General features: G+C 35.1%; 1 protein-coding gene across 1 annotated transcript; it reads left to right on the top strand.

Moving 5' to 3' along the window:
* The first annotated feature begins 288 nt into the window (after positions 1-288).
* On the top strand, positions 289-5,939 carry LOC127418006 (solute carrier family 25 member 48-like). The gene is made up of 7 exons (XM_051658316.1): positions 289-538; positions 1,455-1,498; positions 2,537-2,608; positions 3,148-3,400; positions 3,660-3,935; positions 4,667-4,800; positions 5,317-5,939. The coding sequence occupies exons 1-7, from the start codon at positions 493-495 to the stop codon at positions 5,419-5,421; spliced, it is 930 nt and encodes a 309-aa protein (XP_051514276.1). The 5' UTR covers positions 289-492; the 3' UTR covers positions 5,422-5,939.
* Positions 5,940-11,953: the final 6,014 nt, after the last annotated feature.

Below are 11,953 nucleotides of genomic sequence, written 5' to 3' on the forward strand. Positions count from 1 at the left end.
AATTTCATGGCAAGGATTTTGAAGATTGGAGCATAAAAAATGGCAATCAATCATGTTGGTCATTTACAAGTGATTCAAATTAAAACATTATATGCAAAAGAATGGTATGTCAAACACATTGCTTTTTATGGTTTGAATTGGAGTCACGGACACCACCACATTCCAAGCATTCCTCAGCAGCCACGTTAAGTGTAACATGAAAAAGAACTCCCTTATACCAGTCAGAAGTGATATATCCCAGCATGCTAATGTTTCAGTTAGTACTTTTTGAATGTATATGGGTGAACAGATCTATTTTCGTGTCTCTGTAACGCCCCCATACTCCCCTCACCGATGTGCTGCGGTTTGGAAGGGGCTGACGTTACCTCTGCATTTATTGATCCGACCAACTTTTAAATGAAGGTTAAGAATGTTTTGCGATAACAGTTGAACAGTATCAATGCCGGCGGCACTTGTTTGAAGAACTCCATTGTGAATTCATTCTGTTGCACAATGACAGTTTTTCATTTGGATGACTTTTTAGCAGGATGGATTGGAGGTGAGTTTTGTTTGTTTGGCATGTCATGTGAAATGTTTGAAACGTGTGTAACATTACAAAAAAAGCATAAAACTTTAATTTCCCGAGAGCGTAACAATGTGCGATTTGTCAGTAGCCAATATGGGCCTTAATGCATATTTAGCGAACTGTTTATCAAGTCTAAACTAGTTTATCTGTATATGCCACGTTTGTGCAGATATCGCGACTTTATTTATTTTCACTTTTTGAGCGATGCCTTGTGATTTATTTTTTATTTTTTTATTATTATTTATTTATTTATTATTTTTATTTTTTCAGAACTTTCCCCCATAAATAACATCTCAAATGGAAAAGTATGGGGAAAAGTGTAAAGATACGGATTGGAACGAGAGATCGTAAAACCGCGAGGGGCGTAGTTGCGTTTTTGTTTATGATCTTTGTGACTTTTATCTTGGCAGAAAAAAAAAAAAAAAAAAATTCTGCAAAGTTAAAGAAAAATATCTTGCATATGTTTTTGTTGATAAAATATGTGTCAGATGTTTTAGCAAACGTCACAATTAGCCTACTTTTCTCAATCGCTTTTGCGTATTTTTTGCAAACAGTGCTGATTTCATGTTTGTTTTGTCTGCACGGTGGACTAGTCGACATTTGTCTGCCTTAAAGCCTAAAACGAGTTTGTTCGGAGGGAAACTGTGTTCTCTTTGAAAGAAAAATGTATCTATAAACTAAGCCCCCCATCTAATGTGCATGTGCACTCACCATGCAATGTCCATAACAATGTATCTTATTCATAATGTGGACACACTGTTCCGCAAGGATAGCCTCCTACAAAGCAATTCAGTATGGAGTTTATCATGTTTATCACATGTAATGTCCATTAAAAAGTTGTTTTGCACACTTAACTTGCAACATACTGGACAATTTGTATTTGTTACAGGAGCATCCAGTGTGGTTGTTGGACATCCTCTTGACACTGTTAAGGTAAGATAATACATGCTTGATTTATGAGTCATGTTCTTATGGGAGTGCATATTTAAAATACAAAGTATAAGTAACTGTATTCCACTACAGTTACAATTTAAATCAATGGTAATTAGAATACAGTTACATTCAAAAAGTATTTTGATTACTGAAGAGATTACTTTGCATTTTATTGTCATTTGTTTCATTTAATATTTAGTCCTTTCAGATGGAAAACATTTATAAATATAAATGATACGATCCAAAGTGCATTTGAACAGCGGTGAAACAATTTCTTATGATGTTACACATTCATTTGAGCAGACAGAGAAGTAAGTTTGAAGTAAGTCTGGAGCAGAAGAAATAGAAATAAACCTTGTGCAAATTGTCAGCTTTACGCTAAGCTAAAATGCTATTTCTAGCCATTTTACATGCATGTTACCAGACACGATCCTATTTTTTTTTTTTTTATCAAGAAAATTCACGTTGGATCATTATTTCTTTTTTTCCTAGTAAGATCTTTGATATTAGGGCAAAAACCGTGTTCTTGATGATAATATTTGTATTGTTTTCCTGTAAAAATATCTAAAAATCCTTTTCAAATTGATCTTGTTTTTGAAACAACACTGCATAAGATATTTAGGTTTTTCAGAGAATGTATTTTTAACATGTGTATTTTGTCTTACTGTACTGGCAGAGTTTTTATAGTCAAAACAAGTGAAAAAATCTACCAGTGCTGAAGAAGTAATCCAAAGTATTTAGAATACGTTACTGACCTTGAGTAATCCAACGAAATATGTTACAAATTACATTTTACAGCATGTATTCTGTAATCTGTAGTGGAATACATTTCAAAAGTAACCCTCCCAACCCTGGTCATGTTGTACAAATAAAAAAAGTGCATGAAAAACTTTAAAAAGCTGTCAAATTTTTTCTGACTAAATTACTTGCTAAGCCATATTTGTCCACTGTTTCCTCTGGTGAACATGTATTCTGATTGGAATAAAGTTTCATGTCCAAAGAATTTGTACAACTAGATTCCTTCTTGCTCCTTTACAGACTCGTTTACAGGCCGGCAAAGGATACAAGAACACTCTACACTGTGTTGTAACAATCTACAAGAAGGAAACTGTAAGTCTTTACAACATTGATGGTATCTTGATTGATGAATTAAAATAGTTACTCCAAAAAAAAAAATCAATTTCAGTATCTTTGCATACAATAACTCTCTAAATATCCTGTATACAATTAATGAAGTTTCAAACGTAAGTTTGGGAGGAACTTGTTCATCTTGTCCTGCCAATCATATCGCAAGGATATACAAACGACTACATCACTCACTCCGGTGGCGATTCTTCCGGCATCCCTCTTTATATTTCATAACACCTATATCTATTATTATTTCAAAATTGTTTGTCTATTTGTTGCTTTAGTCAGAAAGGGGTTACCTCAGGGGGTATCTCAGAACTTGAGCCCCTTTGTTATGGACAGCACGCCAAATCCGTTTACTTAAATACACTACTGGACTATATTAACAAGTGAACTTTTGAAACCAAAATGGCCAGTGCTGGTTGCCTTTACATGAGAGCATTTAGGTGTAAACTGTGATTTAATTTTCTTGGAAGCAAAAGTAGAAAATTCATGGTAACTTATTTTTTGTCTTGTGTTAGGTTACAGGCTTTTTCAAAGGACTTTCCTTTCCACTGGCAAGCATCACCCTCTATAATTCTATGGTCTTTGGCTTCTTCAGTAACACACAACGACTCATTAGCAGATATCGCTATGGTGATGGTAGACACCCATCAAGCATGCTTGACTTAACTGTAGCGAGCATGTTAACTGGCCTTGTTTCAGTGGTGCTGGGTGCCCCAGTTGACCTTGTCAAAATTAGGCTCCAGATGCAAACCCTACCTGTTCTTGCAGGTAAGCCATAGGCTTGGGTATTTTCCATGGCAAAGGTAGAATTTAGCACCCTGGAGCTATGTATGTGAAGGAAGTGGATGAATATCCCTGTGTAATCATTACTGAAAGCTTCGGACTCAAAAAAGTTTCATGTGATTAAATCATTTGTAAATGAACAACAAATCAAGTCAATGAACAACTGAAATAATGTTTATTGAGATAAAAATATAACCCTTTCCCACACAGTATTACTCACATACCGTTTTATCTGTGTTTTCAGAGAATTTTAACCTTGCTGGAAATGGGAGTGTCCCTCTTCGTTCAATGGGAATTCAGGCCCAGTCTATGTATAGAGGGCCACTCCACTGCATTTATACCATACTGCAGAATGAGGGCATCCAAGGGCTCTACAGAGGAGCGGGAGCCATGATATTGCGGGATGTACCTGGTTATACTCTTTACTTCATCCCATACTCATTATTTTGTGACTGGCTGAATCCTGATGGCAATGGCTCCCCCCATCCCTGCACCATATGCCTTGCAGGAGGTTTAGCAGGTAAATGAGACTATTTATCTGTTCAAAACCCTAGTGAGCTGTCTGCTGCCTACAAAGGCTGAATCCTAATTGAAATTGAACCTCATAAGGGACTGGGATGGAACACTTTACTCAGGCAGCAATAGCAGAGAGACTCAACTTACAATTGATTTCAATAATTTGGTGTTAATAATGTCCATGGTCAAAACCCTGTCCTTGTCTTACCCTGATTCCCTATGGTTAGCCACAAATAATGATTTTTATGTTGGATTTGGCTCAAAATCGCAGTGGCTCAAGGTTGTGACCGCACCAGACAGCCGGCTGTTCAGCCTCCCATCTGTATGCAGACTGCCCACATAGTCATCTCACTAGGTTTTGGAACAGAGCCATGCGCTATACACTAACCTATAAAGAAACACCAGATGCACTTGTAGTGTTTTTATTTTTGAGCGAATTTGAACAAGTTTTGAGTTAATAGGTTGTGAGTTAGATACTCTGTATGACACAAAACTACTTCTCAGCAGTCATGCACAGATTAACAAGCATAGGTCTTGGCTAAGGATAGCAGGAGGGTGGATTGTTTTTAAAAATATCTTGCTGTACCTCCCATTAAGACTTTCCGTCCTATTGCTATGTCAGAAAAAAAGCCTGGTTTAATGACCCTACTTTTTCTGTGACAAGCAATTTAAGGACACAATATTCTCCAGTCCGTTACATGAGATCTTGCTTTTGGTTTTGCTGTTGTTTTACAGGATCCATCTCATGGGTCACAGCCACACCAGCTGATGTGGTAAAAAGTCGGTTGCAGGCAGATTCCATGCAGCAGAGGAAATACAAAGGCATTCTGCACTGCATCATGCAAAGTTACAAAACAGAAGGCATTCATGTAAGTTTATCTCATTGTTACTAAATGTTATGTAATTTCAAAGCTGTAAAACGTTGAAAAAATGTTTTATTGCAGGGGCAGACAGGACATTAATGGCTGTTAAACAATAAATAAAATTAAAAAACTTGGGTAAATGGGTAGAGTGTGTTGACAGAGATCTTCTTAAACAAGTTCATGATATGGATAACCTAGATTTTGGGAATTTAAGGAATATCTAAAGTATAAAAATAATTGATTATTTCAAATGTACATTTATTTTGTATTTTATCACCAATTTGACAAGGTTCATTTTAATGTGGACATTATTGAATACCTCTAAATATAAAGAGATTTTTGATTAAAAACAAATAAACTGATCTTAGGACACAGACACATTAATAGATATAGCTAAAGACTTGGTATAAGTTCATTTATGTTGGTTGTTTGTATGTTGTTTAAACATGCTGATGCAGATTTCTGTGAAATATTAATACAATTCAGATGCTTTTGTTATATTTGTCTGTTTTGTCCAATTAGGTTTTCTTCCGCGGGGCAACAGTGAATGCTATCAGAGGATTTCCAATGAGTGCTACCATGTTTCTATGTTACGAACTTTCCCTCCAGTTTTTCCGAAGTTTTTAACACGTGGTAACTCTGTCTGTTTCTGAAAAGATTCTAATGCACATTTGCAGTATATGCTCCTCCAAATGATTTTAGAGTATTGATGATTTAAATGGCATGTAGAGACTTACATGTGGCTTATATTGGTGTGAGATTTTTGTTGATACATGGAAGAGTATCAGTGAAGCTTTGAGAATTTTCTTATATTAAGAAAACAGTGTTAAATAAGTGCATATTTTGAACATTATTTTAATCAAATATTTTAATATATAATTATGCAACATCTGCATGTGAATGCTGTACTAAATTTGAATTTTGCTCAGATACATGTGCTTATTATCCAATTAAATGTATACTGCATGGTCTTTATCATTGAACACCTAGCATATTATTAGCCTGTACTTAAACAAGTTTGTAAATATTTTTAACAATATATCATTTTGAAGATATGTTTAAATTGCTGATGCATTATGATGCAAATATATGAAGAAATCAAATTAAGTAGACTATTAAAATAAAGTTTCTGTGTTTGTATGTTTCACACTGCTCCAGTGCTAATACCATAGAGTTTGTGAGTTTGTATGGGATTATATAATTATTTTTAATAGAAGTACTGCTCAGGAAATAATTTTTATGTCTTTGCTGTGGTATGTTTGAAAATGTTAATTTGAGAAGGTCAAGTAGATGTCTTTTAAAACATATAGAGTATTTAATATCCTCTAATACAATTATGTCATAAAGTTTTGACATTTCAGATTAATTTCATGTGGTTTCTTGTCATTTTAAAAGAGGAATATCATGTCAAGGACAGAGACATAAAAGCATCCAAAATGTCCTTGAAATTCATCACGAATGTTTACAAGATCTATAAAATCCTGGCATAGACTAGAGCTATCTGCTAAATGGGGTATCTGAATCACTAGGTGGCGCTGTTCATTTGGCAACATCATAGACGAGTATCGAACAGATCGTTTTCATTAGATGGTGACACTGTCTAAAACAAGGCTGAGAAACAAACCTTTTCCACGTTGAATTGTTGAGGGGGCCATCGGTATTGATAGTAAATTGCAGCCCTTGTTCAGAAAAAATATGACTTTCCCAGGGAATGTGGGACAATGTGGATGGAACTGAAGGGGAATATACTTAAGTCTCAGATAGTACATACAGGAAATATCAATAAAAGTGCAGCTCTACAAATTTAAATTGATCAGTTTGATTTGAAAAATATTGGCCTAAACCATGTTTCAGACCTTTTTAGTCACACACAAATTTCTCATATATGCTACGAGAGATAGTATTTTTTTTATGTACATTCAAAGTGATGAATGAGCTATAAGTGAAAACAGCTGAGGACACAGGCTGCATCTAAAGTACCAGTCTGTATTGAATCTGCCTCGCTGCTGCTGAATGGCCTGTGCAAAACACCACCTCCCTCCACTAATAACTGATGCTGGTTTTCCCATAAGCCACAAGCGAAACAGCCTAAGCCCCAAGTCAATCAAGCCATGAAGATGCTGCCAAAAGCCCTTTTAGTAGGCTACTAATGATGTGCTCTTGACTGCACTGATGGATCTTAAAGGAATAGTTCACATAAAAATTTAAATTCTCTTATTATTTACTCACTCTCCGGTCATCCCATATGTGTATGACTTTCTTTCTTCTGCAGAACACAAACAAACACTTTTTTTGAGAATATCTCTGCTTTGTAGATCCATACAATGAAAGTGAAATGTGGACAGATCATTGAAGCTCCAAAAAGCACATAAAGGCAGCATAATAGCAATCAATAGGACTCCAGTGGTTCAATCCATGTCTTCAGAAGCGATATAATAGGTGTGGGTGATAAACAGATCAATATTTAAGTACATTTTTACTATAAATCTCCACTTTCAGATCAATATTTAAGTCAAATAATGTGAATCGCAAAAAACAGAAGAAGAATGCAGACGTGAAAGTGGAGATTTATAATAAAAATGTACTTAAATATTGATCTGTTTATCACCCACACCTATCATAGCGCTTCTGAAGACATGGATTTAACCACTGGAGTTGGATGGATTACTTTTATGCTGTCTTTGTGTGATTTTTGGAGCTTCAAAGTTTTGGTCACCATTCACTTGACCAGAGCTGAGATATTCTTTTAAAAATCTTAATTTGTGTTCTGCAGAAGAGAGAATGTAATTTTTGGGTGAACAATCCCATTAATTGACTTTTTGTATATTATGCATTTATTAAAGATTATTTCAGGGATAATACATCAAGCCATCATGTTCATCCAATGTTCATGGCTTGTCTTTGACTATGTACTCTGAAAGAGAAAACGAAACCAATTTTTACTGTGTGCTGTACATAATACTTAATGTTGCTTCTTTGATAATGTTGGCAATTAAAAACATTTATGAATTCTTAAGTAAGGCACTATTTCAAATATGAATGATACACCTACTTCTCTGAGGAGCAGCAGGTGGTAACCCATTATTTGTCTCAAATATATTCCCATCTTTGGAACAGCATATTTCTAACTGATGACTCAGATGTGCTGGCTCTATACCCAGCTGCTTGGTTAGTGGACAAACTCAGCTAAAGTGACATCTGAGTGTCTGGGCAATGATCAATACTGTGTCATGCAAAAAAGATTGAAATAGATCTCCTACACATTTTACTTTGAAGCTAAAAATCGGGCTTAGAATCAATTAAACTTAATGTTCAGACATGTGCAACATATAAACACTGCAGAGTATGTCTTCAATTTATGTCAAATACTTCAGTCGAATCAGTTAACTGAAATGGTCACAGTAACTAAACCCATAGATAACCCTAGAATTGACAATTATGAAATGTATATTGCTAGAGTTGAAAAAGAAAATAAATAAAGATAAATTGGATTATCTATTTGTGTTGTTAGTCTTGTTAACTTATTTAGGGGCATGAATATTGACATGTACACATGCCACTAAATCCAGACCACTGCAAGAACAGATCTAATAAAGATGGCTGTGCCTCTCTTCCCAATCAGTTGAAGAATGACCATTTAACTAGGCCTTTGTATATAAAACGATGTGTGATGTGTGCTCCTGAGTAATATCATATTATTTCCTGCTAGCTGGCATTGACTGATAGATTGTAATCAGACAAAGTCCAGCTCAAAAGCAATATGTTGCATGTTATTGACAGCTTCCCTGGTGAGATATGCTGCTTGCATTTTCTCGAACAATGTTTTATTGCCCATTTGTTGAGGTGTGCATGCCAGCTGTTGTTCTCTGTTGGCAATTTAAAAGCCTATAACATCCTAAAAGGCTGAGACAAACAAACATATACTTAACAGCTGCTGTCCTCATCTGCATTTTTCTGCATTGATTATTGTAATTACTGGGTAGTGAACTTTTGTTAATCAGCATTAATATTTTAGGTTAAAATTCATATGAATGTTTAAGATAAAGTATTTTTATGTGCTGTGATATTATTATTATGTAGAGTTGTGGTATATACAGTTAAAAAAAAAACATCTTAAAGTGTTGAAAGTATGCTAATATGTGAGTAAGATAGAAAGAAAATGACTCTTGCATGCATGATAAATTACATCCTCATTGCTGAATGGAAAAATCCTTTAGATGGGTCTCAGAACATTTGTACATGAGCCACAAGCTGTAACCTGGAGCTGACATGGTTTTGTTGGTGGCCAAGTGCACATGTAACCTGCTCTGAGTGGGATTCGAACCGGCGTCTCCGGCATGGGAGGTGGGCACGCTAAAGAGGAGGCTAAAGGCTACAGCCTCTAGTGTCGTCACTATTGCATCTCTTGAGGCCAGAGGAGTGAGGTTTACACACTGCACAGCTACCTACCATTACACTTACCCACCTAAACCTCACTTACATCTGGGTCATGGCACCACTGTAACCAGTCCTGCTCAACCCACTCTGAGCGGGATTTGAACCGGTGTGTCTGGCATGGGAGGCAGGTGCGCTAACGAGGAGGCTAAAGGCTACAGCCTCTAGCATCAGTCGCTAGTGCGCCTCTTGAGGCTAGGTGAGTGAGGTTTACACACTGCACAGCTACTTACCAGCTGGCTACCGTTACACACACAAGATGTTAATCTCTCTAAATAAGACATGGAATTGCTCTGCAGACATTTGAATAGCCTGCTTAATCCAGTTTCTCTTCTGCGTAATTAAATTTGTGTTTGTTGAGTTGTGTTTTTGAACAGCAAAGATTCATTTAGACTCACAAATAGCATGTGGAGTGCCATACATTGAACAATATTATTGTATTTCTTGATAATTGCATTGTGAGAAAACTGTACTTCTGTACATTGGTCCCCTGGTTCATGCTTTGGAGCTCAGCCTGAATGTAAACAGGCAAAGAAAATTAGAAACTGCAATCATTAAAAAGTCATACCTTTTTTTTTTAATTGCATATGCATAGACAAAGTAAATTATAAGTTTTGTTCAAATAGTATCCATCAAGTATGTATTTTGTGTTCTATGTCCATGCATTAACACTCATTTGGTTGAATGTTATATGTATACAGTCTGCTGTATGTTGCTTGTTTGATTGATTATTTTTTGTTTCTTTGTTTCAAACTTGCTATCATTTTATTTTTATTATATTTTCATTTATCTCATTGAGGGTTAAGGTGGGATTGCATTACATGTATGTTATTTTATGTTCATTTGTGTGTGCAAAAAAGCCCCAAAAACATGGTTTTAAAAATGTATGAATATAATTTTTTATTGTTGTTGGTGTTGATGTTATTTTTGTTGTCACATTATCTCCTACCTTATTGGCTGAGGGCTTCACTGTATACTACCATACATAGAACATGTACTGTCATTTTGGGTATTTTGCATTCACCATGCAATATTACATAATACCTGGACTTTACTAGTGACTAATCAAGGAATTCTTATAAAGTTGATTATAGGTTGATTATACAAACTGTATGACCTCGAAAAGAAATTCATTTAGGTGAAATGATGGCTGAGTGACCTACAGTATAGTTTTTTTCTTTATCATTGATCGTATCATTACAGGGTCCCTCGTGGCTAATGCAGTGACGTTAGATTATGATTTCTTTGTGGCTCCAATTACAGCTGCATAAACTGCATTGTTCTTGTGTTCCAGAAGTGATGTCAAAGGGTAAAATGAGTCTTAAATGGTTCAGCTCTCTGAAATCAGACCCCATATAGATTTTGTACTGTGAAGGCTTTGTTCATGTTCTGCTTTGTTTGAACTGATTATGTTGCTCAGTGTAAGCTTGAGCACCTGTCAGTAATATTTGCTCAGGTCTAATATACAGCAGAGGTAATGAGGGATCATTAATCAATGTTCACAGAACTTATACAACAAGATCTTGCTGACCATCAGAAAGGAAAAACACTCTGGTGTAAAGACTGAAATGGCTACAAGCATATAATGCCACGTTGCTGACAGATAGTGTCACTAAAAATTATTACAGTATCATTAGAGTCCAACATGATTTCAGCACCTTTATGACTGTGTCTTTCTATGATACTTACCTGATTGAGAGGGCAGGTTAGGGATAAATCCCAGAAGAACATTATATATATATATATATATATATATATATATATATATATATATATATATATATATATATATCACAACACATATTGTAAAGAAAATTTCCTTTTTCTTTTTTTCCCTAAGCTGAAATGAGATCTATGTCAATGACTACTATCCCTGTACAGGACACAAAACAGATCTTTGTTGGATATACTGATTATGTATGAAAGAGGACTATGATATTCTGCACCTAACAGTTCAAGAAAAAGGCATTTAAAGGAATAGTTCACACAGGCCATAATTATTTACATTCTAAACCCATATGTTGTTATTTTTAGAAAAATTTACGTTTTCTGTTGTTGAGGGGAAAAAAGTCATTTTGAGTCGTTCTCAAAACGTTAGCATGAAAACATGAATCATACATCGTTAGTGGAACGTTCTTTAAATGTTACTACATTGTAAAAAAAAAAAAGAAGAAAAAAAATCCACAATTTTCAATCATTTTCCAGCACATTCCTATAACCAAGAAAAAAGCATTCTTAAAACATTTTTTTTTTTAAATGGAAGGTTTGAAAGTTCCCAGAACTTCTTTAAGAAGTTCAATGATGCTCATAGTGACCACAGCCATCAAACTCCAAAAAGGACAGGAAAAACATCATAAAAGTAGTCCATACGTCTCTTGTGCTATTCCAAGTTTCATGAAACCTTTCAATTGGTTTATGTGAAGAATTTATGTTGTTATTCACTTGAAAATCTGTCAAAGCTCTGAAACCTCATTCACGTAAAAAATGGCACGTTAAAAGCCATTTTGCAAAAAACGTACATCATTTAATGCATATTTGCAATAAAATATATATTTGTAATTTTTTACAGTAATTTCTCAGTAGGCGTACATATTTGAATGAATTTCAGCAATTTAGTTTTGTTTGCTATCATTAAATTCCAATATGTATCCTATATGTCTTTAGACTACAGGTGCATATCAATAAATTAGAATGTCGTGGAAAAGTTCATTTATTTCAGTAATTC

Source organism: Myxocyprinus asiaticus, chromosome 27 (assembly GCF_019703515.2).
Source record: "Myxocyprinus asiaticus isolate MX2 ecotype Aquarium Trade chromosome 27, UBuf_Myxa_2, whole genome shotgun sequence".
Classification (NCBI taxonomy): Eukaryota; Metazoa; Chordata; class Actinopteri; order Cypriniformes; family Catostomidae; genus Myxocyprinus; species Myxocyprinus asiaticus.